This window comes from Gastrolobium bilobum, unplaced genomic scaffold (genome assembly GCF_033153095.1).
Source record: "Gastrolobium bilobum isolate Gb01-03AN ecotype WA unplaced genomic scaffold, APGP_CSIRO_Gbil_v1 utg20048, whole genome shotgun sequence".
NCBI lineage: Eukaryota > Viridiplantae > Streptophyta > Magnoliopsida > Fabales > Fabaceae > Gastrolobium > Gastrolobium bilobum.
The window spans coordinates 404,034-429,704 of record NW_026898170.1 but is presented as its reverse complement, the minus strand read 5'-3'; the positions used below and the strand labels follow the sequence as shown (position 1 = coordinate 429,704).

At 34.8% G+C, this 25,671-nt stretch overlaps 3 protein-coding genes across 4 annotated transcripts; 1 reads left to right on the top strand and 2 right to left on the bottom strand.

Annotated features, from left to right (window-relative positions):
- Positions 1-576: 576 nt before the first annotated feature.
- LOC133313524 (transmembrane emp24 domain-containing protein p24delta9-like) lies at positions 577-14,034 on the bottom strand. Of its 2 annotated transcripts, XM_061514910.1 has the most exons (5): positions 14,003-14,034; positions 5,185-5,365; positions 4,828-5,037; positions 1,060-1,136; positions 577-902 (listed from the first exon to the last, which is right to left on the bottom strand). In XM_061514910.1, exons 1-5 carry the CDS (start codon positions 14,032-14,034, stop codon positions 758-760), a joined length of 645 nt encoding a protein of 214 aa, XP_061370894.1. In that variant the 3' UTR covers positions 577-757. The 2 variants fall into 2 exon arrangements, with proteins under 2 accessions (XP_061370894.1, XP_061370893.1); XM_061514909.1 differs by lacking the exon at positions 14,003-14,034 and having other exon boundaries at positions 578-902; positions 5,185-5,517.
- Positions 14,035-16,543: 2,509 nt separating this feature from the next.
- LOC133313518 (rhamnogalacturonan I rhamnosyltransferase 1-like) lies at positions 16,544-20,788 on the top strand. The gene is made up of 8 exons (XM_061514900.1): positions 16,544-16,811; positions 17,287-17,354; positions 17,437-17,525; positions 17,612-17,774; positions 19,055-19,344; positions 19,785-19,989; positions 20,256-20,413; positions 20,515-20,788. The coding sequence occupies exons 1-8, from the start codon at positions 16,544-16,546 to the stop codon at positions 20,786-20,788; spliced, it is 1,515 nt and encodes a 504-aa protein (XP_061370884.1).
- A 324-nt stretch (positions 20,789-21,112) lies between these two features.
- On the bottom strand, positions 21,113-24,072 carry LOC133313526 (ribulose-1,5 bisphosphate carboxylase/oxygenase large subunit N-methyltransferase, chloroplastic). The gene is made up of 6 exons (XM_061514914.1): positions 23,509-24,072; positions 23,375-23,403; positions 22,961-23,172; positions 22,611-22,736; positions 21,825-22,229; positions 21,113-21,616 (listed from the first exon to the last, which is right to left on the bottom strand). Exons 1-6 carry the CDS (start codon positions 23,985-23,987, stop codon positions 21,398-21,400), a joined length of 1,470 nt encoding a protein of 489 aa, XP_061370898.1. The 5' UTR covers positions 23,988-24,072; the 3' UTR covers positions 21,113-21,397.
- Positions 24,073-25,671: the final 1,599 nt, after the last annotated feature.

Below are 25,671 nucleotides of genomic sequence, written 5' to 3'. Positions count from 1 at the left end.
TATAAACACAATTTTGAAAAATACCTACATTCCACATAATTTGTAGGGTGATCAAGGCAATGGAAGTGACCTTTAGCTTGACAAGTTATTGATAAGTGTGTGCGAGTGTGTCTATATATATATATATCTAGAGAGAGAGGAAAAAATATTTTTCTGACAACTTAGATAAGTTTATCTCCGACTACTCCAAAACTACGTCGTTTTGTTTATTTCTTTTCTTATATTAATTGATTCACATTTAAATAATTATAATTCTCTTTTTCTCTCTCTTCCTTTATCACCATTGATTCATCTTTGCACAATTATGATTTAGTAACTAGAGATAAAATTATCTCAAACAACTTAAGAAATGATAAGTCCATATATATATATATATATATATATATATATATATATATATTCAGACCAGCTCACGAATTAATAAGTTGACTATAGGAAAGTATAAACCAAAATCTTTAGCTCAACTTCAAATTGTTAGCATGTAAGCTCAGCTTATTCAACTATTAATGAACCATGTCAGAAATAACTTGCAAGTTAAATCACTTCCAATCCTACTACTGACGTGAGCTTTGTTTTTATATTTTACAAGCTACCGACCATTGTGTTCATAGTTGGTGTCTATCAAGGGACGTTGCTTGCTTAATTGATTTCTTAAAAAAAAATCATCAGACTAATATTATGCGTATACTCTGGATAAATTAATTCCGGTATATTTTACAAGAACGCATAAGAAAAATGAAACAACTACTACAAAATTTTAAATGAGCTTCTTTTTCTCGAAGAAGGACTTCAAGTGCCACAGTTGCATCCCTGCTACTGATAAGCATACAAAAAGCGAAAGCAAACTCAACCAGAACATTCTGGTATTGGTTGCTCTGTTGAGCTCCTGCATTTCTTCTTCTCTGGAAAAAAAAAAAAAAAAGTAAACAAAAGAATAATGCATGTTAACATATCCTAGGTCAGTGTATTGAATTAAGAATTTACCAAAAATAAGAACAATGCTTGTTAAAATATCCAATGTCAATGTATGGAATGAAGGATTCACAGGCGAATGCTTACCTTTCACGAAGATAAAACATCTCGTCATGAATGGAAGTCACAGTTTCATACAACTTCTTCAGCTCTAGCTCCATTACCTGGTACATGTGAATGAAATCTGTGTAAAAAGTTTTCTTTTATGAAACATCAAGTCAGCAGAGAGTACAACTTTTGAAAACTAATTGATAAACCATGGAGTTATGTGTTGGTTTATGCCTCCAACGACAAATGCGTGGGACAGGGAGGCTTTGAGTAGGTCCAGATTTGCTCGAGAATAGGGCATAAATTTTGGTCATATCCACGGGATTGCAAAATAATCCACATAAGAGATACAAGGGAGGAATAATACATAAATATTTGGAGGTTAGTAATCATTAAAGCCAACTTGTCAATAGAAAAATAAGTCAACAAAAGAGATCACTGCCACTTACGGATATCAAATAATTGGAAAGCAAAAGTACAGGGAAAATGACATATGCAAGGATGATATGCGGTCACATTCATATACATATCATAGAGACAGAAACTTGCCATGATTAGAAATACAACATCCGTATAAGCTTACCATGATTAGAAATTCACCAGTAAGGCTGCAAATCTGTAACACTCTAGTCCATAATCAGATATCTACCTATCTAACCGGTTACTACACTACTTCACCAATCAGATTGAGCATCAGCTAGTAGAGGTCATACATTCACTTCATACAAGTACATGCAGCATAAGCTAGGGGATGGATTAAAGTGCAACCTTTGATTTTGATAGAACTGGGTTTAATCACATGAAATTAAGCATGGGCAGAGGCCCTGTGTTTCCCAACTCTCTGTTCAAAATAATTCTTGTTTGCTTCCTTCACTTCCCTCATTTATTCTTATGTTTTCTGATACAATTCTGTTACAACGAGTTTTCCCGCCTATGTTTCCTCAAGGTGAGGGTAAGGCAGCGAAAACCCTCCCCCAAGGTCCAATTGCTTAAAATGTAAGGACCAACTTATGCATGATGCAAAATAACTTCCACCGGTATGCCATTGCCCTTTCCTTCATGTAACTATTATTCAATGAATGCACTTCAAATCTACAAGTCCATCTATGCCTTGTCAACGAATTTCCTAGACACAGGTTGCTTCTGACCAAGCTTAGCAACCCCTCTCTTTCTGCCTTTCATGGCCACTGAGTCAGTCCCAGAAGGTGAGATCTACCTTGGAACTGTAACACGGCTTGACTATGATCTAGGGGTCATGGACGATCTTAACAACAGTAAATCCCTACAAGTACAACTTATTGTGCTAACACCAACAGATCCAGGAGCACCACAATCATCTCCCAGGTTACTCTTCGCTTGCTATTGCTCCTGCAAATTCTTCTCATGGTTGCAATGTGAAAACCCATACTCATCCATGTGTGCATTCAACTAGAAGAACCTAGAAGCACCAGTCGACTTCCCACGCAAAATTATCACAGGCATTGACTCAAAATGCCCAAATAGGGAGTCATGAATGTACTCAAAAAATCCAAGTTGAACAGCCAGTAAGGTTTTGATACATCAACATTGGGTCCTCTGTGGGATTCAATGCAAGACTGGTAGCAGGCTCGGGAATTCCACATGCAATCAGTGTCGTAGAACAACACATCAGAGCTAGTCGACTGAGGATTGTAGGGCCTCATGTCTTAGTGTCCACAGAATAGTACATTCATCCCCTTCCATTTTCTCCCTCGGCTGATTGAAATCAAACAACCTATGAGAATTCAAAGACAACAAACGATTATCCAAACCTGATTTATGGACGTAGTTGTCCAAGAGGTAGATGACGGAAGAAAGGCCTCCTTGTTTGATGGATAGGAACCTAGTATTTTAGGTCCAATCAGTTTAGACACAATCATGGGCTTACAAGCATAATATTCACACCAAGCAGAGATAAAGGAACCAGTGTCCCTCCCTGAGTTGGGATTGCAACCAATCAATAGTAATTTAGACCTGACCTATCAAGTCAACATATTGATCCAATTTATGTAATTCCATCCTTGACTTAGGTCCCTCCTCCTTCTTTCCCCTGCTTCAGATGTGAGGTTGTGGTATGACAACCCTCTTTGCTTGCACTCCCCCGTAGGGATCTCATAATCCGCCACACAAGCATCTGGGTTTAGCAGTTCTATGGAGGCTCGGATATCTCCATCACAATCACAAGCTCTTCTCCTTGCTCTCTCATCGCGAACTCCTCTTTCTTCTGCTCCTTCATCACATGACTTAGTGGATGGTTTCCATCTACCGCTACGATCTCCTTTTTAGTTTTTGTCCCCTTCTTGGTTTCAATCTCTTCTTTTTCAAACACGTCCTTCTTCTCTAATATCTCTAAAAAATCCCCAACGATGTCAGTTCGGGGAGATTCATCCTTACTCTCGGCATTTGAGCCCTCAGCTAGCTCCAGCTCCACACAAATCTCTTATTTCATCGGAGTATCTTCTAAGGACATCGCAGAAAAAACGTGTGATGTTGTCGCTACCTTTCCTCTAGCTTTCCCATCATAAATTGCTTGATCTATTTCACGTGCCCCTTAATTGCATCAAACCTAGCTTCCTTTCCTTCCATGAACTATGAAATTGCTTCCATCTTAAGATCTATTTTCCCAAACTTCTTTGACATCTCCTTCAATCTAATTTCAACTTTATTTAATCTAGTGTCCATTCTTGTAGCTACCATACCCACAACTCCTACATGATACCAGCTGATAGAACTAGGTTTAATCACACGAAATTAAGAGAAGAAACTGTATAATATTGCACCTATAGCTAGATATTCACATCTCTAGGAGAGTATGCACCATACCCAAAACATGAATTTGAAATCCTTAATTAAGAGAAATTCTCTAATATCTGTATAATATTAGAGAATAACCTAGGAACTGGGTTTAATCACACGAAATTAAGAGAAGAAACTGTATAATATTGAACCTATAGCTACTGTATCAGAGGGATCACACATAGGCATGGTCTGTGACTCTGTGTACAACAAAAAAAGAAAGAAAACATATAGCATGGGCATTCAAGAGGCCTTATTTCTCCCAATTTCAAAATAATTCGTGATTGCCTTCCTTCACTCCCCTCATCCCTTTTTATTTTTCTGATACAATTCTGTTACAAAGAGTTTTCACACCTAAAATTAATCACATACATTCCTTGCCTTGCCTAGGATTCTAATCCCCTACGGCCCCTCCTAGTATACACCTTGATGATAGGTGACTTCCTAACAAATTTCTTTGGCCGCATGAGAGTAACACAATCACGAGCGCCAAATTAGAAGCAAAACTTGATATTTCAAAACTACTTGAGCTACTTGTTCATTCATTTGAATTTTCACATAAGCACATATGCTAAATCCGAGCATACCCCTAATATAATCATCCAGAGCCAGATCAAGTACACAGTAAGATATTCTAGCCTCAGATAATCTTGAAATAGCCACAAATACCACAGTAATACTGAGTTGAGTCGAAATCAGCTCTCCTAAGATAACTATTTCTTGAAACGCAACCAAGTCAATCTTGGAATAAACAACATCAGCATCAATATCACCATCACCTTATATCCCAAACTAATTGAGGTAACCTATATAAAAGATCTTGGAAAACACAGACTAAAAAAATAAAAAAATAAAAAAATAAATAAGCAGCAAACTAGATTGAACCTATTAAAATATCCAGAGGGCACCAAGGAAACAACACTGTACTCAATACCAGATTAATTGTGGGATATATCATATAGAGTGTTAAAGTAATGCATAGTAGTGACTCACATCAACTTGTCCTTTCTTAGCAACATTAGACCAATCCTTGGCTGCAACACCCGTCTTCCAATCGAAATCTATAGTCATAGTTATCTGAGGGTTGTTATCCACAGACCAGAAACAAGTCATGTAGTCTCCAGCCTCCGCTGCTGCAAATGCAAATTGACCCGATTGAACGCGATCCCCATAGTGATAGTTGTTCCCATAAGACGAAGTCACCTGACAAAAAAAAAAAAAATCAAACACATGATTACCCATTAAGAAAAAACCATCAAACTTGATTCAAAACACACAGATTCAATCCGGGTCGCGAAAAAGTTTGGTCCTTTTTTTTTCTTTTTTTATTGAATTGCAATGGGAATATACCCGAACGGTGACTCTGTGTGAATCAGGCAAAGGGTGACCCTCGTTGGGATTGACGATGGAGTACTTTCCCACTGTCATGGAATTGCTCTTGATGTCTTCTGAGATGCATTTGGTGTGACCAGATTGGAGCTCGAATCTGAGGGATTCAGTCGAAGAAAAAAACAGCAACACAAGTAGAAGAGAAAGATGCAAAAGGGGTTTGTGGTTAAGCCCAATCATCATCGTCAAAGAGGGATGGAAGAAAAAGTTAAAGAAGTGATTAGGTTGTGAAGAGAAGAAGAAGAATAAGAAGATGCAGATGGAAAAGAAGAAGAAGGTGAATCAAAGAGAGAATCGGTGATGAGCGTTGAGAATTAAATATGGGAAGTTGAAATCTCCAATGAAACAAGATTGCCCAACAGGATGTCAAACCTTGGTTCTTACGTGGTCGTCTTTCATTGGAAGCTACACGTATCATTTCAGTTCCTAATATTTTTTTTTAATAGGTTAAGTTAATTGGATCAGATTTTAAAGGATTTGAATTGATTATTTTTAGACAAAAAAAAAAATTCATTGATATTCAATTATGATTTTAAAAGATTGAAAAATAGTAATTTTAAAAATTATTTTAGTGTCCATCCAACTCTGATGGAATTCAATTAGAATTTTAAACAAAGTCAAAACAATCTTGTAGTATTTCAAAAATCTAAAAAGTTTAGTGGATTTTCTATTGGTACGAATTTCGTGAGATTTTCTAGTGAAAAATATAAATAGAATGTCTCTCTCACAATCTCATCTTAATCCCTAGAATTTTTTGATATTTCTATATTACAGTATCTTTTTCTTCCTTTCCTTTTGCGGGTTGACTCGCTCGAAATCAGGTTACGTTATGGGAGCTTCATCAAAGCTTAAAAATAACATATTTTTGAGCAATTTTCATCACAAAACAACCCAAAAACAATAACGCAACAAAATTCTAATATAATACATCCCGTCTCAAAAATAGCATATTTTTTAGCGATTTTTTTATAGCTTTTGAAAGTTTAAAAAAATGATTCTTCAGGTTATGAGTCACGATTCCTCTTGGCACAAAAATGTGTGATTTTTGTATTAAAAATAACATAAAACAATGGGAAAACAACAAGAGAGCAAAAATCCCACAAACCAATTTTCATTTTACGTCAATGAAACAAGATCGATTTAAAGAAAGATTGAAACTTTCATAATATGGACCATATGTTTCGTAACAATACATTCATGAACGAAATTACTTCCATATAGGAAATTATTTCAAACAATTTTCGTATCAATAGATCACAAAAAACTTATTTTTCAAAAGCCCCAAAGTAATTTAAGGTTTCAATGTAGGATATTGTAACAACCAATTTAAGGAAGGATATTGTAACATCCAATTAGTGTTACTACCAATCAATTTCATCGTTAGATCGATTATGTTGATCCAACGGTTATATTTATTTTAATCTTTGTATGGTTATGATTTCTAATATTTAATACTTTATATTTATTTTCACCTTTGTATGGTTATTATTTCCAATATTTAATGCTTTCATATTAAATATGGAGAATCATAACCATACAAAGATGGAAATAAATATAACTGTTGGATCAACATAATCGATCTAACGGTGAAATTGATTAGTAGTAACACTAATTAGTTGTTACAATATCCTATCCGTTAAAATTTAAATAATATATATATATATATAGGGTTTTCGTTTTATCCTTTAACATAACACAACAAACTTTCCTACACTCACAACATTTTGTGGGGCTCACACTTTTTAAAACAAAAAAATAAATAAAAAATTAAGGCACGCAAAACGAATCTCTATAACATTACACAATCACTTTTCCTACAACATAACTCTTATAAAACCCATATATATATATATATATATATATATATATATATATATATAGGGTTTGTTTTTTCTAAAGTTACTTTAGATAACTTTACCTAAAGTTCATCGAAACGACGTCGTTTTGGGACGGAAATCATGGTGTCTTTTGTAATTTTAATTTATTTCAGGGTTATAATGGTCTTTATCATTCTAATTTTTTAACCCCAAAACGACGTCGTTTCGATGAACATTAGACAAAGTTATCTAAAGTAACATCGGAAACTTTTTTCCCATATATATATATATATATATATATATATATAAAGTATGAAATCAAAAGAAAATTTTGAGTGCACATACATTTTATAAAATATAGGTGATAGATGACATTAATTAACTATGCTAAACTTTTTTAATATCAATCCGGTCCTTTAGAGTTAGAGAAAGTAGATATCAATTTAAATTTTAAAGATGAATTTGATTTATTAAAAAAATACAATATAATATAAAAAATTATACTCTGTCTGATTTTTAAAATAACTTAGGAACAAGATAAAGATAATTCAAACGACATCACCAAAACTCTTATTTTTTATTAGTCATTAAACTTCATGATAAAATTTTATACACATAAAAAGGAAAATAGAAAAACACGTATTCTTTTATTTTCTTAGTCTTCCTCCATCCTCTTCTTTATTTCTTTTGTCACGATCCAAACTCATGTCGCAACTGATGCAATTTCGAAAACATGAATTGTAAGATATACATTTAAAATCAATTGTAGATATATCAGAGTTCGCAATTAATATATTATTTGCATTATCTTTTAAAATTATTTCACCATTATTACTATTATTTTACACAATAGAGAATCAGCGAGACCTTTCCAATATCAATGAGTTTCCTACGAGCTCTACAACATATGCGTTAAGGACCCGTTTGGTACGTGAGATTCATGAAGATTCTCGGGAAACTGAATTTTTTTAAATTTTTAATTTTCAGATATTATCACAAATTAAATGTAAAAATTATATTTATAAAAATTGAAATTTTCGGACAAAAAAAAATTTCCTGTACCAAATGCCCTTAAAGGCATTGTGTCAAAGTGCTATGACGCTGTATTTTCGAGAAAAAAAAAAAGTGCTACGCTTTTAGTCAATTCCTCATTACTACGTGACTTTAGGTGTCAAAAGAGTTTCTAACCTTCTTATTCGTGGTATGCCCTTGTTTGTGCCAAAAAGGAGAGTGGCATCCGCTGAAATTTTGTGTTGTTTTACAAGGTTACAAGCAGGTGTTAACGGGTCGAGGCAAACTGAGTTTTGATTTTAAAAGATTAAGCTTTTATTTAAATGTGTTAGTCTGATCAAGTCTGTTACCTGTTATAAATATAATTACCGGCCTGTGGTCTGACTTATTTACAAAAAATAAAAGTATTGTTTAGCCTGTTTAAAAAAAATAAGACAACACAAATTTATTCAAACAGAATATACAATCAACAACACTAATAATTCCATAAATATTCATAATTCAATTTATATTGTCAAAACAATGGTGCCATATTATGAATATTTCTGTGTGATTATTCTTTCTCTACTGGGGTAATTATATACATAAAATGAGGACTCTAGGTCCATTACAAATTAACTGTCAATCAGCTATGAATAAGGAAATGAAATAACCTGTTACTATTTCTATTTAATACAAAACTCCTGTGATTATGTCAATCAACTGCAAATAAGAAAATTAATTTATTTAATACAAATCTCCTATGATTATGTAATTGTATAATCAATGATTAAAATTCCAACAACTATACAACTCAGCAAATATTATCTCATTTCAACACTCCCCCTCAAGTTGATGCATAGATATCAATCATGCTCAACTTGTTAATTGCTTCTTCAAACACTTTTCCTGATACAGCCTTTGTCAAGATGTCGGCTAACTGATCTTCAGATTTGATGTAGGAAAATTGAATAATTTTTTGATCTAGCTTTTCCTTGATAAAATGTATATCCACTTCTACATGCTTGGTTCTATCATGTTGAACTGGATTATGAACAATTTCAATAGCAGCTTTATTATCACAATGTAACTCCATAGGCTGATTGTAGCAGGTTCCTAAGTCTTGTAGGATGTTCTTAATCCACAACAATTCATACACTCCATGTGCCATTCCTCTAAACTCTGCTTCTGCACTCGATCTAGCCACAACTTTCTGCTTCTTACTCTTCCAAGTAACTAGATTGCCTTCAACAAAAGTAAAATATCCCGAAGTTGACTGTCTGATAGTTTTATCTCCAGCCCAATCTGAATATATGTAGCCTTTAATTCCGGGACTATTATTTTTTGAGTAAAGCAGACCTTTCCCTGGACACCCTTTTAAATACCTCAATATTCGATACACAGCAGCCATGTGATCCTCACTTGGATTGTGCATAAATCTGCTCACAACACTAACTGCATAAGCAATGTCTGGCCTAGTATGTGATAAATAAATTAGCCTTCCTACTAGCCTTTGATATCTGCCAACATCAGTCTGTACTTGATCAGGATATAAACCCAATACATGATTCATTTCAATTGGTGTTTCTGCTGGTTTACATGTTGTCATTCCTGTTTCTGCAAGTAGATCTAAAATGTACTTTTTTGTGACAAAAAAGTTCCCTGATTTGATCTAGCAATTTCAACTCCAAGAAAGTACTTTAATGATCCTAGATCTTTCATTTCAAACTCATTTGCTAAATGTCTTTCCAATAACTCCATTTCAAATAAATCATCATCAGTCAAAATCATATCATCAACATACACTATTAACACTGTTACCTTTCCTCCATTATGTTTTATGAATAGGGTGTGGTCTGCATTACTTTGTTTGTATCCAAACTTCTTCATGACTAGAGAGAACCTGCCAAACCAAGCTCTAGGTGATTGCTTGAGGCCGTATAGTGTTTTTTTAATCTACACACTTCATTTCCCTTCAAGTTGGCATGTTTGGCGCCTGGTGGAATTTCCATATATACTTCTTCTTCTAAGTCTCCATTTAAAAATGCATTCTTTACATCAAACTGCTTGAGTGGCCAGTCCTTGTTAGCTGCTATAGAAATCAGAATACGAATTGTGTTCAGTTTTGCTACTGGTGCAAATGTATCTTGGTAATCAACCCCGTATTTTTGTGCGTATCCTTAGCAAATACTCTGGCTTTATATCTGTCAAGGCTTCCATCTGCTTTAAGCTTCACAGTAAACACCCATTTGCATCCAATTGGTTTCTTCCTGGTTGGTAAAGGAACCAGGTCCCACGTTGAGTTTTTTTTGTAAGGCCTTCATTTCTACATTCATGACTTTCTTCCAATTTGGATCATCCAAAGCATCCTGCACATTGTTAGGAACAAATATACTAGACAATTGATTAACAGATGCAATATATTATTCTGACAACCTATGATTGGACATGTAGTTACTGATAGGGTATTTGACCTTAGAGTTTGGATGTGGTTCATAAAGCTGTTTTGATACACCTTTATTTGGTCTTTGTGACACTCTAACAGGTAAGATAGGACCATCTATGCTAGTAATAGAAGGTCCATTTGAAGAAATAGGAGTATGATTAGTGTTTACCTCAGGTATGGATTCAGGAACATCCAGGGATAATGCCTCAGTTATAGGTGTTAGACGCGTAGCAAAATCATTCGTGGGAGGGGTAACATCCGGTCCAGGAGTGTGTTGAAGAGTTATTATTTCTTCTCCAGTAGTAGGTATCTCCCCCTGAGAAGAAATAACAGAATCTCCCCATGAATAATATGGTTCCAATTCTTGGAAAGAAACGTCCATGGTGACATGCATTTTGTGGAGAACGGGATCATAACACCTGTAACCTTTTTGTACATTAGAGTAACCCACAAATACACATTTTTTAGCACAAGGATCCAATTTGTTTCGTAATACCTTGGGGATATGGACATACACCGTGCACCCAAAAACACGAGGCTCAAGGTTGGGAATGTGAGGAATGGAGAAATAAGATTCCAGAGTATGTTGTGGAGTTTTAAAGTGAAGGGCGCTGGATGGAGTACGGTTGATGAGGTAGGCAGCAGACACAACAGCTTCACCCCAATATGTTTTAGGCAAATTCATACCAAAAAACGAGGCACGAACCACTTGTAGTAGTTGTCTATTTTTCGTTCAGCTAGGCCGTGCTGTTGGGGTGTATAATGGCAAGAGGTTTGGTGTCAGATCCCCTGTGTGCTCAAGAAATCAATAAAACGGCCATCTAAATACTCTCTGCCATTATCAGATTGTAGAATTTGAACCTTAGACTAATATTGGGTTTGGACCATGCTGTAAAATTTTTTGAAGGCATCGAAGACATCACTTTTGTGTCTTAACAGTGACAACCAAGTCATCCGGGTACATTCATCAATAAAAGTCACATAATAGTAAGCTTTTGAGAAAGAAGGCACCTTTGCAGGGCCCCAAACATCGGAATGAACAACTTGAAATGGAATAGAACTTTTATTAGTACTAGGAAAATAAAGAACTCTGTGACTCTTGGCCAATTCACAAATGCTGCATTTGAAATCAGCATTATTCAAAGGGGAAAACAACCGAGGAAATAACTTTTTCAGATAACTAAAGGAAAGTGACCAAGTCTTCGATGCCAAAGCCAAATGGTAGCACAGGACTGTTCTGGATCGGTTGTTGCACATGTAGTAGCCAAAGAAGGATGGCTAGGATCAGGGACCTCCAAGAAGTATAGCTGGCCACGTCTAACACCATAACCAAGAGTAGTCCGAGTGGGAATGTCCTGAAAAACACAGTGAGAGGGAAAAAAGTTACTGAACAGTTAAGCTTTGAAGTTAATTGGCTCACAGAGAGTAAGTTGTATTCAAGAGAGGGTACAACCAACACAGAGTCTAGAAATAAGCTACCAGAAAGGGTTAAGGATCCTTGACCAGTAATTTTTTAGGTACCCCCATTGGCAGTGGAAATAACGGATTGTGAAGAATTACAGAGATTGAAAACCTGGGAAGAATCTTTAATCATATGATCAGAAGCACCTGTATCAATTATCCAAATATTATTCCTAGACAATGTACAAAACTCCTGTGATTATGTCAATCAACTGCAAATAAGAAAATTAATCTATTTAATACAAATCTCCTATGATTATGTAATTGTGTAATCAATGATTAAAATTCCAACAACTGTACAACTCAGCAAATATTATCTCATTTCAACAATATCCAAACAACATAATGTAGAACAAAATCATTCAAAAAGTCTGTTTAACCAATAAAATGGGGTGAAATGGATTGAAGAGAAAGAGAGAGCTATTACAAGTAGTATACAAAATATAAAATATAAATAAAAAATAATATATTCGACCAGCCTGAGAGGCTTTAAGGTCGAGCTTTTGAATTGGAGCATGAGGCCTTTTTATTAAACAAGCTTTTATACAAGTCCAAGCCTGGTGCCAACAACCAAATTTAGACATGTAAGCTCAGGCCTTCACGAGCCGAGCCAAAGGCTCCTGAAAAGCCCCTGGTTTGTTTAGCACCCCTAGTTACAAGCACAATCAATAGAGTTAAGAATCTCACAACAAATCAAAGAGAAGTTTAAAGCAAGACCCAACTTAATCGATTGAGTCGAAAAAAACTTAGAATAACCAAATCTACAAGCAGAAAAGGCTTGCCCCGCCAACTTGGCCATGGACATTAAATTTTAATATGGAGAGGAATCACCCGCCATTGTGGAATCAAGCAAAGTCTGCTTCAGGATTGAGGAGGCGAGAAAAAGAGAACTAGAGAGGGACAACAACGGAAGAAATTGTGGTTTGACCAATGTTGGGTTTTGTTCTTTCACTAAAGTCCGTACATAATATGTAAGAAGAACCCAAGAAAACTTAGAACCTATTTATTTTAGGGCTAGGGTTTCTTGGAACATATATATTTTACATTTATAGTTATTAGCCTAACAGGTCTCACTTTGGTGGTTGCAGAGGCGGGGGTAATCTCCATGATAGTGAGTGCTAACACACCAGTCTTATCCCCCTTGAGAGATAATCAGAAAGATCTACCACCACTAGCCAGACTCAAGAAGATTGATCGTGCTATGATGTAGACAACTTTACACACGAGGAAGTTGCTCAAAGCTCTGCACTTCATGAGGTATGCCCTGTATGTTTGTGAGACGATAATGATTCACTAAGCATATTAATATACTAGATTTTAAATCGCTTTCGCATAAATTCAATAGTTCTTAGAGTCAATGGGGGATAGGAGGGGTTGCCTAAATACAAATCTTCATTGAAGGCATGCTAGAGGACCCGATCAAGATTAAACCATAGTTTAGCACAAAGTAAGCCTAGTCAAGCCCATCTCCCACATTCACCCTTTGTGGGTATGTATGTAACTCACTTTGTACACTTGGACCAAGCAAATGCCCACAAACAATGAGAAAAAAGATTATGCGCACGAGCCTTTCTATATCTCTTGTTATCTCAAACAATGGGTAACAATCCTCCTCGATCATCCGTTTCTTTTTATTCTTTCTACTCACGAGCTAGATAATATTATATGATAATATTTTATTATTATCGTGGAATTAATGCGAGAAAAGCTGAAAGCCAATAATGGTGCTCTTGCTTTTAGGGAAATGTAACATCTTACAATTATTAAGCATAATGCATGTGATGCAACTCGTATGTGGTCAAGCTTTGAAACATTTATTTTTCATCAGGTACTATTCAATGGTCCAAAGTTCATGTGTCCATCTTGATCTTTTTCTCCGTCTAATCATATAAATATTGTCGCAATTTTTCACTAACACTAAAGTATATTCTTTTTCTAAATATTTTACATATAGATATTGAACTTGACAGAAAGTAAAAATAGTAGGATATCTCCTGAATTGGGTGAACTATTTCAATTTGACTATGACCGAAGAGGCAATGAAATGGTTGAAGACTGTGGAGCCACTGTCCAAATCTCAGGTGAATTGAGAATCATGTAAATAAAAAGATGAATAGGGTGCAATTATGGCTAATGAGTAGGAAATTTGACAGAGTTTCTACAAGGGAAGCAATGGAGAAGAAGATGCCTTAGGTGTGATACCTTATTTATAAAGTGGGGAAGATTCTCTTTAAGTGAGGGAAATGTGATTTCATAATTGTTTGTAGTCTTATAAGCCCTACGATGACGGGAGATTACATGACTCATAATGTGGAAGGGGCACATGTGCATGGGATGCGTGAGGGAGACACATGTAATGAGGGTCCAAGTGCCCTTAGATTTTAAGTGCTCTTCGTCTTGTTAGGCGGTTAATCGAGACAGTCAGACAAGACTATCCGATCAGTCCAGAACAAATATTATATAATCTCTTCACATACTTTGAGGGGATGGTGTTGCATTTTTCTCCTTTTTGACAAACATTGATCCATGAATTTCAAAGTGATTATAATTTTTTTTTTGAATAAAACAAATATTTCATATGCATAAAAATCCTTCGATTACAATTAATTTTGTAAACTAATCTTAACTTCTTAGCTTTCGGTCCCCTCCTTGAGAAGTTAGAGATTAAGACTTCACTAAAATTTCATAAGAATGATACATCTCTTCATTTCAAATATAGATATGATTTCATTTTCATCCAATATAAACAACTTCAAAGCAGTACGCTAGCAAAATAACATAAAATACACGAGCTCAAAGTTTCATGAGTAAAAAACAAATTTATTACTATTTTAAATGCGCATTAATAGTTAATAATAGATCTTTAGTCGGACATCCAACTCAAATAATGAATTTGAATTAAAGAAAGCTACCATAAAAAATAAGAATATAGTTCAATCCTTTGCTTTTTCTTCGGTGTGTTGGACCACTTAACTCATTGATTGATTAGGTTTAAGGGCAATACTTAATAATTGGTTAATCAATATTAGAAGCGGATATGATAAGATGATGCATTGCTTGAGATATGAATCCCTAAGTCGCAATATGCTCAACAATGGACAACAAATTATCATAGAAACCCTTAATATTTAACAACTCTAATAGTTTTTTAGTTTCTACATATGAAATATGCTCATTATCTTTATTTTTTTCAGCTCTTTTACAACTATGTTGTGATTATTGGATTGATTGTGCGCTACATTTTTAAGTAGACTTCATTTTAACTTTTGTTCTGGGTGAAATTTAGAGGATATTTTGTTTTCATGAGTTTCGTAAGTCTACTATATTATTGAATAAATTGATAAGCAATAAAGGGAGAGAGAATTGTGTCGAATGTTTTTGTTATTCATACAAAGAAAACATCTTACTATGTGTCCTGCAACCGAGATTGCATTGAATAACAACCATTTTTCCCATTGCTTTTCCAACATTTTATAAAATGTATGAATTAAATTATAATATCATTTACAATTGTTGATTAAAACTCCCGTTTTAGTGGGAATAGTTCTGTGTTGATCCAATAATAAGGTCAAGAGTTTGCATTGTATGCTAATAAGTTTTAACTTATCCTAATAATCTTAGAAATGAATGATTGTAGCAGTTTATTTTACAGATATTTTATTTTATCTTTTGAAAAATCTTTCATTTTTTTCTTACATGAAATGAACTAATTCAATTAACCACCCAAAAAAAAAAAAAAAAACTAATTCAATCACAATGCATACACCTTTACTTATATCTTTCATTTCTCCTCTTTAATTTTCATTTAATTTCTTATTATATTTTAATAAAGTTGAATATTTGAATGAATCATACGATATTGTGTCTAAATTTATTTTTTATGTTTACTTTATTTACTTCTCTTTAATATTTTTATATCATAATCTCAAATTGTAAAATCATAGAAAAAGAAGGAAGGTCAATTGAAATTGTAATATAATAATGTTGAAAATAAATAAATAAAATAAACATGAAAAAAAATAAAGATAATATCTGATTCTTCCCCTAAATAAATTTTAGGGGGAAAAATACATTTTCTTTCCATTGAAATTGTCGAGAGAAAAAAAAAGGAGAGAGAAAAAAAATGGTGTTTCCTAAAAAGGAATGGAAATGCATGAGCCTTCTGTGTTTGGTTGTTCGGATTTGATACTTTCTCTTCATCTCCCTTGCATCTTTACCCTTTCTAGCTTCCTTTCTTCTTTCTCCATAACAACCTTTTTATTTATTTTATTTTTTTCACTTTGTTTGAAGAGCTTCAAATTCTGTTGAAGAAATTATACGCAGAAAGTTCATTTTTTGAGCCCCACCCGCATTCGCCCGCTTCAAATTCAATTCTGGGTCGATTTCGATTTCTTCATAAGCCGCAAACAGTGTCTGAGGTAGGTCTGCAATTTCATGGGGTTACTAATTCTGCAATGCACTGTGCATGAATGATGACTTTTCTTTCTTTATTTTTGTTTTCTTTTGTGTGTGTATGGGGTGTTGTGTTGATTTGGTTGTTGTGGGATTGTTGGAAACTGTGTGAAGGTTATGGTGATGAAGCGGCAATGAGGTGTGTGGCAGAGAAATGGAGGTTAGATCGGAGGGTATTCAGGTGAGGTGTGACGATAAGCTTCAGGCTCCTGTGATTCCAAGGACACGTTTGCGGGTTTGGTTCATTCGAGTTTGTTCAAGCATTGTGCTGTGGACATGTCTGGTTCAGCTAGTTACAGTGACTGAACTACGGCATTCACATTTCATTTCTGGGATTACTAGTCGAATATATCACAAAACTCAAAGTCCTCTCCAAGCAGAAAATGGAGTTGCTCAACACCCTCCCCCTTTTCTTCCCGCAAGTTAGTTTTTCTTTGCTTCGTAGTTACTTATATTAAGTGCTTTCTGTATCAGCAAAGTTATTGTTTGCTTCAATAGTTATTGATGTGGGTTTGGAAAATATACAACACACGTATTCAGTGTTACTTCTTCTACTTAATGTAAATCCTGTATATATAATTCCAGTTTAGTGTTAACACCAGCTATGGTTTTGTCGATAATAAGTATAATATCATTTACAAATAGCATGCACCATGGCACCTCGTCTTGAATATCTCTTGTTTGCTCATTCATAACTCGGGCAAAAAGATAAGTATTTAATGCAGAACCTTGGTGTAAACCTACTGAAATTGGAAAATGACTTGATGTGCCATTATAGGCCTTCACACATGTATAAATAGATGGGTTTCGTAGATAGGGTGTTATTTGTTATTTGTACCATTCTTTTCTTACGCATTTTTGTCAAATATAAAAGCCTTATGACCTGAAACCTTGCAGGAAATTATACAAGTAATGGTTTTCTAAGAGTATCCTGCAATGGGGGCTTGAATCAAATGCGTGCAGCGGTTTGTACTTCCTATTCTGCCATTACTTTGTTTCTATTCAATGATAAGCTTAAAAGTTCATTTAGCAGTTTTGGCATTTCAGATTTGTGACATGGTGACAGTTGCTCGACTTTTGAATCTCACATTGGTGGTTCCAGAGCTTGATAAGAAATCCTTTTGGGCAGACCCTAGGTAAGTACTTTGTTTTGAACAAATTCTGAGTGTTCTCTAATTTAGCTTCCTTGTCATTTTAAAGTTTAGTAGTTTTCTTTTTGCAGTAATTTCGAGGACATTTTTGATGTGAGACATTTCATTCATTCTCTACGAGATGAAGTTCGAATAGTGAAAAGAGTGCCCAAAAGGTTTAGTAGGGAAAATGGATTCTCCACCCTGGAGATGCCTCCTATTAGCTGGTCAAATGAAAAGTATTACTTGGAGCAGGTCTGGAGATGTTATTAGTTGCATTTAGCTAAAAACTATGTAATATTTATAATCGAGCTTTTTTTTTTGTTTGACATTTTATGGTTTTATACAATGATTGATGAATGATTCTTCACCTTAGGTTTTAAGACATTGACATTTAGAGTGTTAGGACTGTATGGCCTCTTTAACTTTTCAGTCTAAGGGAAGGCCATGTTTTGTGCTTAGGTTGATTTTGAGGGGCTAATTTTACTGTAATAATACAGTGCTTTTTTTTTTGGTGGCTTAACATTTCCCTAATTTGTTATTTTTTGTGTAAATGGGATCTTTTGAGAATATCTTAGGACAGTTAATTTTTTTTATTGTAAGGTATGTAATGGTCATCTTTTTCAAACTATTACTTACATGATGATGGTAAGGCGGATTGTAAATGCCAGCAATTGTATCGTTTCCAAATTAATTGGGAGCGTTATCTTCATTCATCCATTATTATGGTTATCTGTTCTGAATCATTTTTTTAGTTACTAATTACTAGTTGTGTTGTAGACGTGTACCCTTGATCTTGTTATTAGATGTGCCTAGACTTAAAAGCAGTGGGAAATTGTATATAAAATGGGAGTTCAGCAGAATTTCTAATAATTGTCTTGATAGTAAATTGCCTCTTTACTTTTGTACCTTTCCAAAATGGGAGGGCGAATTGGGGACAATGACTAGCTAAGGTTTTCTTCCGTGTGAGAACTTTTCTTTTAAATTTATTTTTTCTCTCTATGAATGTCAACTAGTTTTTGCAGATTTGATTTGAAATGCCTGGCACTCCCTCCCCTCCCCCCTCCCCCTTCCCAAAGTTATTGATTTCTTCATCATCTGCGCTGGCAGTTATCAGCTGAGAATTGGTAATCTGCAAATTACTAGATGCATTATTGCTGACTTGTTTTTCAAAGAGGAAATGACAGATGGAAAGGAAAATACAGGGATACAGAAAGACAGATGTTGAAGGTTGTAGGAAGTGGAATCTATTGGTTATATTATCAAAATATATTACAATTTGAATGGAGGATTTCAACATATCAATTGAAATGACTATCAGTTGTATGAAGAAAAATACAATTTTAAGATATGGATGGCTTCTACTATTTTAGTAACTAAAATGAGCTGCTTCTGTTGTGGCAAAACCCAAAGTAGGTTCCAAAATAGCACTTCGAGTGTGTGGAAGTTAAATTATGCTTATATTCTCTCCCCTCCCTTATTTTTAGTAGTACATTTCTTGTGTTTGATTCAATGCTATTGACTCGGCACTGCAGATTCTGCCACTTTTTGCCAAGCATAAGGTGGTACACTTCAACAAAACTGATGCACGTCTCGCAAATAATGGTCTCCCACTTGATCTACAGAAACTTAGGTGTCGTGTTAATTACCAGGCACTTAAATTCACTCCTCAAATTGAGAATTTGGGGCAAAAACTGATTCGGATACTCAGTGAGAAGGGACCTTTTGTGGCATTGCATCTGAGATATGAGATGGACATGTTGGCTTTCTCTGGTTGTACTCATGGTTGCACTAATGAAGAAGCTGAGGAGCTCAAGCGGATGAGGTCATTTATGTTCCATGTTTTGCTACACATATTTGTGTATAGGTTTTTATGAGATATTGGCTTCTTATCTGACAGTTACTTGGGAAGATACAGATCATGATAATATATTTTTTATCATAGATAAATTACTATCGATTCTAAATAGTTAGTTATATCTCCTGTCCTATCATAGATCCAAAATGAGAAATGAACATATTTTATTGAGAGACTCCTAGATGCTAGTTGCTTGTGCCGGTGGCTCCACCTTTTATTTGGAGGAGAGTAGTGGATCAATAGTTTGAGTTACACGATATAATGGATTTGGCATATTTTCACAATCACACATTAATTACCTTCACTTCATAAAAAATTAAGAATCTTGCTGTTGAAGTTATTTGTAACGAGCTGATGAAAGAGAGATCTATCTAGTGTAAAATTTTTGTCTTGCTTGTGTAATTCAGGTATGAATTCCCTTCGTGGAGAGAAAAGGAGATAGTGTCTGAAGAGAGAAGATCACAGGGTCTCTGTCCTTTGACACCAGAGGAGGCAGCCTTAATTTTGCAAGCCTTAGGTTTTGATAGGGAGACACAGGTCTATCTTGCCGCTGGTGAGATTTATGGTGGTGAACGTAGACTTGCACAACTCCGAGCTAAATTTCCAAGAATTGTGAGTTCACCATTTATATCCACCTCCCTTCCCTCTTCTTTTTCTGTTTATATTTTGAATCTTCTATATTTCATGTTGTATACTGCTGCTGAATGATTCTGACTTGTGCTATAATGGATTACTGGGGATTATGCAAAATTGTCCATTTACAATTTGTATCACATATTATATGGCAGATTCAACTAAATACTTTTGAAAGAAATTTCATATTCTCATCGTCGTCATAGTTTCTTCACACCTTTTAAAATTATTCTACTTTAATTTAGGTAAAAAAAGAGACATTGCTGGCCCGTGATGAGTTGCAGCAGTTTCAGAACCATTCATCGCAAATGGCAGCTTTGGATTTTATGGTTTCAGTAGCCAGTAACACCTTTATTCCTTCCTATGATGGGAACATGGCAAAACTGGTGGAAGGCCATCGCAGGTATGTATGTACTCTTGCTTGTTGCAATTTGATTTTACATAGAAGGCTAAAAGCAGCCTTGACGAAAATTTATAGAAAACTTTTAATTAGTTCTCTTGCAGGTATTCTGGTTTTGAAAAATCCATCTTATTGGATCGGAAAAAACTTGTAGGATTGCTTGATATGCAGCAAAATGGAACCCTTCGATGGAATGAGTTTGCAGATGCTGTGCGACAGGTTCATGAAAAGAGAATGGGACAGCCAACTTATCGTAGAGTTAATGTAGACAAGCCAAAGGAGGAGGATTATTTCTATGCCAACCCTTATGAGTGCTTTTGTGAGGGAACAAAGTGTGATAACATGCTAGGTCCTCGTAACTCTAGTCAAGTACCATGAGTTTGCAAGAGGAATCTAAAATTTGCTCCTTTCCATTAGGCAGCTCGAGTGCTGTGTTCAAGAATCCAGATTAGCATAAGGTCTATGAGATTTAAGTATGTACACATGATTTTGTAGGAAACCATGCAAAAGAAAGGAAAAGAGAAAAAGAAAGAGAAAGAGAAAGAAATATCAGCTTCTATTGAAGCTTGCAAAGCTGTACCTTCATTTTTACCATTAATTAATTATTTTTTTCTTCCAAATTTAAGTTCAGCATAGTTATAATAATAGTTTATGTTGCTCCCTTAAGACTCACATCACGCATTCCGAAATTCATTCTCGTTACAATCCCAACGGTCAACTGTTTTATAAATTATCACCGGTACAGAAGAGTAATTCATGTATTACAGTTTTCTCTGTACAAGCAGTAGTCAAGTAATGGGTTTCAATAAATGGGGCTGAGTCAAACTTGACTATGATCCTCTTTAAAGATTGATTGAATGCATAGTATGGATTCATCTTGGAAGATTCCATTTATGATTTACCGAAGTGTTCTGTTTTCTCGTCCTTCCGAAATGTAGACACTAGACAGTAGTGTCTCCTTAACGAGTGCAACTATTGCCTCCGAGATTAAAAGAATTTTCCAAGGTCACCAAGGATATCACCATTTTCTCCGCAAAGTCCAAGGTCCTTGAGCCTCCTTTCTTGATAATATTCTAATTGGTTCATTTCCAATTCCTTCTCCTTGAAGATCTCATCAATTTTCTGCAGGAGCATCTTCTCCCCTTCTCTTATTCCAACCGCTATTGCAAGCCTTGAATCTAGATTTGCTTCTTTCAACTTGTGATCCTGCCATTCACATGCTTTGTTCAGTTATTTCTTTAGCTCAATCAGCTTCAAAATTTTCACAATTTAAAGTGCATATACCATTGTAAGATGTAATGTAGTTACTTTAGATATATTGGTTATATACACCAAACCTCATCTCATCTTGGTTATCCTCTTGATGGAATATATGGATACCTATAAAGAAATCCTTTAATATGCAGAGTCATACCTCTTCAACGGTTGTATGATAACCAGCAATGGCAGATTTGCAGGCCTCTCGAACCACTCGGCATATTAGCTCCTCATTGTCACGGCTCACAGGCAATTCAAGATGACCCCAGATGGAGTTTCTGAATAGTGATTCCAATAGGAAAGCATCAGTACCACCTAAAGCTACTAGTCTCAGATATGGAAGCAACCCTGGTGGAAGTGGACGGTTGTAGAAGATGTCAAAGTATGCTGTCTCCCCAAAACCATTGGACTCAGCAATGTCTATTTTGTCACCAAAAAAGGGGTCTGACTCAGATATCTCCAGTGTCAGGGTATATGCATTACGGTCTGCATTTGGTTCAATGAAACCGTAGTCCAGAGCTAACTCGGCATTGCTTTTGTTTAAATCATATTGGATGTATATCTGCAGTAAAAAGTTCCTTCAATTGTTATATGTAACTATACTATGATTGTAATTTATGTTACCAACTACAAGGTTTTCAAGGTGACCATGAATGGAAAAGCATGAAATTGTCACCATGAAAAAGCTAGTTTGTGCTCTAAATATAAATGAGCTGTGAAGTACTACTGCAACTTTCTAGCACTGATGCACTTATTTCACAATATGCTTCTTTTTGTTTGATACATAAGAGCTGGCTAGGTCATATATAAGCTTCTTAGATACAATGATCTTCATATTGGAGAAAATCCCTTGGATGGACATAGATATGTTCATTATTTTAAGGGGATATTGTGTATAAATGGAACATGAAAAGAAACAAAAGAGGAGGCAACAACACTTCACCTGTTCCCCTGCCTTGACAGAAAGGGGACTCCTTAGGGAAAATAGGTAATCCCAAGAGAAAAGGCCTGCTGCTCCTTTAATTTCATAAGCATGATCTTCTGTAGTTACACTGGCACTGTGGTTTATCTGATCCAGAAATTGAATTGGGAAAACGTCATTTTTTTCCTTTTTTTTTTATGCAAGGTGAAGATCACATTGACTGGACAAGACAAAATCAGCTAAAAGAAAAACAAGAAAAATGATGTCTACTCTGAATATCATACACAGTTTATACCTTTATGTTTATCTCTCTCTTTTTTATCCCTCATACTGCAGGATACAGAAAGATAGAAAAATGAAAAGGACCTTACCAAGTCCGCTAGTGGAATCACAACTAGATTTTCATTGCGAAGGCGAGAAAATGCTCTTGATCTGAGAATTCCAAATGCCCAGTAGAAGTCATCCAGTGTTATAGGAGAAGGGAAAAACTTCTTATTAGGGAGTATGATTTCTTCTTCCAATTTCAGAAATTCATTCTTCACATACTCTTTCACACCCAGTGTTGTCTTCAGAAGTTGAGTACCTACCACAAATCAGTTCAATCAGGTACATGTTGTGGTGAAATGCTAAAATTGCAAACATGGTAATTGGCAACTTTTAAATGACCACACCACTAAAATCATTTCCAAAAATAAACCATATAAGAAACAAGAAACTACTCCAAAGCACAATTTTTTTTATCATTCATTTACATGGGGTTGCATTAAAACATTGACATGACTAACCTTGAAGCTCCGAGAGCTCCTCCTCTGACCTGCACTGGAATAACCAATTACCAATTGAAACATATGAGAGAAAAAAAAAAAAAAAAAAAAAGTCCCATTAAGCATGTTATAGTAGCAAAGCAAATGAAGCCCACCAATATATAGTAGAATCAGTTTCCTCAGGCAGAATACTGAAGTAATGCTTCCAAAGTGATTCATCCCTTGACCTCTCTCTTATCAAAAAAAGTGCAACAGCCAACCATGGCTTCAACCCACTGCACAAATTCCCAATCTCTGAAGCTGCCACTGCATCTGGGTTTATCCATAGCCTCTTGGGAACCTGCAAAACAACCTCATTCTTTGAAATGTCTTTGAGTGCAACCAGTCCCAAGCCTTCTGGCACCACAACAGCCTTCACTGGTGTCTTGCCAGAGACAACACCTTCTTCCTTCAGCCACTTCCAGAAGGTGTCAACCGCTGCAGGCACTGATATCTCAGTTCCCAAAGAAGCAACACAGTTAACAGCAGAGAGAGGCCTTTTGAGGTGAAGGAGTGGCCCTTTGGGTAATAAGGAGAAGCCCCTGCTGTGAAGAAGAAAAGAACATCCTGAACCTACAGAAAAGACCGTAGCCATTTTCTTGTTCCTGCTTTTGTATACTGTGTTGTGTTGTGTCTCAAAGGTGAGTCTTCGATCTTGTCCTTCCTCGTGGTTATGGATAAGACTCTACCCTTCTTGCTTTTTAAAGTTTAAGCTCACATTTCGCATTCCACAATTTTATTTAGGAAACTCTTTAATATAACTTATATTTATATTTTTTTACTCTCACAAAAAAATGGGACTCGTATTTTTATTTTTTTTGTCAATTCTCTTTTTTTTTTATCTATCTCTTTCTTTTTCTTAAAATAACACAACTTTACTTCCTTTAAAATCTTTACATCCTTTAAAATAACACACTCTTCCCTTTTATTTATAATTTATTCTATGATTGGTATCCAGGCTAAAAGAATTTACTATACGAGTGTGAATTCAGGTATTCATGTACCTATTAGAACTCACTACTATACACAGGAGATAAATTTATTTTCTATAATATTAAAAAGATTAGTTACGGGAGATAAGTTATTTGCAGTAAGTCCAATACGATATGAGACGAAAATTAAAGTATTTTTGTAATTTTAATTTATTTCAGGATTATTATAGTATTTATAATTATAATTTTTTAATATTTCAATTACAAAATGACATCATTTTACGAGTAAATACAGATAACTTATCTGCAGTAATTTCAGAAATATTTTTTTCTGATATAAAAAGTATTAAACTTTTTATTTACCTACCGTATATATTATGGCACACCTACCTACTTTTTATCTTAGTTTTTAATTTTTCTTATATCTAACTATTCTAATGTATTATTTATATGAGGCGGCTTAGATGCATTAGATATTTTTTTTACATATATCATATTACATATTTTTTTTAAGAGGCAATAATAATTTAAAAAATTAATAATTAATTAATAAATGTAATTCAATAAACTATAATTATTAAGTGCAAGTAAATCAATGCTAAATATTAAATTTAGAATTTATTATTCTTACATATATAAATTGATTATGCTCCTTTTTAAATTATAAAACAAAAGCAAGACATATTTTAAATTAACGAAGCTTATCACAATCGTTCAAAAAGTTTGTTTTATATAAAAATCTAAAAATTTGAAAACCCATGCTTGTGATACTGAAATGTTTCAAATCAGTTGTCTCTTGCTGCTTATTTGCTTAATACTAATGGGTAATGAATCTAATTATAGCGGACAAAACGGACTCGGCTCGGCGGGCCAATTCGTTTAACTCATCAAACGGAGCGGGGTGGGCTCATTTTTTGACGAGTCGAGGCAGGTCAATGTAAAATAGGCTCGAGCTGGCGGGCCAATCCGCCAAACCCGTCAAACGGAGTGGGGCGAGCTGAGTTTTTCAGCCCATTTTCAAAAGCAGAGCGGACTGGCTCATTTTTTGACGGGTTGATAGCGGGGCGGGATGGGCCGCCCACTTTGCCACCTCTAAATCTAATGATGGGATAACGATACTATATAATTTATTCGTTCATATATAATATGTCGGAATGTTTATTTATTAAGAATTGATTAATTTATTATACTTTTTTATTTGAATATCATGTATGCTTTTCTAAATATGTTTTTTTAACCTTGCTATTTCTATAAATATTTATTTTTTAGTTCGTTTGCTTTTCAATTGTATTAATATCTTTTGATTTGGACATGACTCCTCAGTTATAAAAAATGGAATAAGATAAA

Excerpts from the sequence above, each read along its gene's own strand:
- LOC133313526 (XM_061514914.1), bottom strand. The coding sequence starts at position 23,987 with ATGGCTACGGTCTTTTCTGTAGGTTCAGGATGTTCTTTTCTTCTTCAC. Across the intron at positions 22,737-22,960 it reads TGATTCCACTAGCGGACTTG|ATAAACCACAGTGCCAGTGT; the intron begins GTAAGGTCCTTT and ends TTTCTGGATCAG. Across the intron at positions 22,230-22,610 it reads CTGTCAAGGCAGGGGAACAG|ATATACATCCAATATGATTT; the intron begins GTGAAGTGTTGT and ends TTTTTACTGCAG.
- LOC133313524 (XM_061514909.1), bottom strand. The coding sequence starts at position 5,406 with ATGATGATTGGGCTTAACCACAAACCCCTTTTGCATCTTTCTCTTCTA. Across the intron at positions 5,038-5,184 it reads CACACAGAGTCACCGTTCGG|GTGACTTCGTCTTATGGGAA; the intron begins GTATATTCCCAT and ends TTTTTTTGTCAG. Across the intron at positions 1,137-4,827 it reads CTAAGAAAGGACAAGTTGAT|GTAATGGAGCTAGAGCTGAA; the intron begins GTGAGTCACTAC and ends CACATGTACCAG.
- LOC133313518 (XM_061514900.1), top strand. The coding sequence starts at position 16,544 with ATGGAGGTTAGATCGGAGGGTATTCAGGTGAGGTGTGACGATAAGCTT. Across the intron at positions 16,812-17,286 it reads TCCCCCTTTTCTTCCCGCAA|GAAATTATACAAGTAATGGT; the intron begins GTTAGTTTTTCT and ends GAAACCTTGCAG. Across the intron at positions 20,414-20,514 it reads CTGGTGGAAGGCCATCGCAG|GTATTCTGGTTTTGAAAAAT; the intron begins GTATGTATGTAC and ends GTTCTCTTGCAG.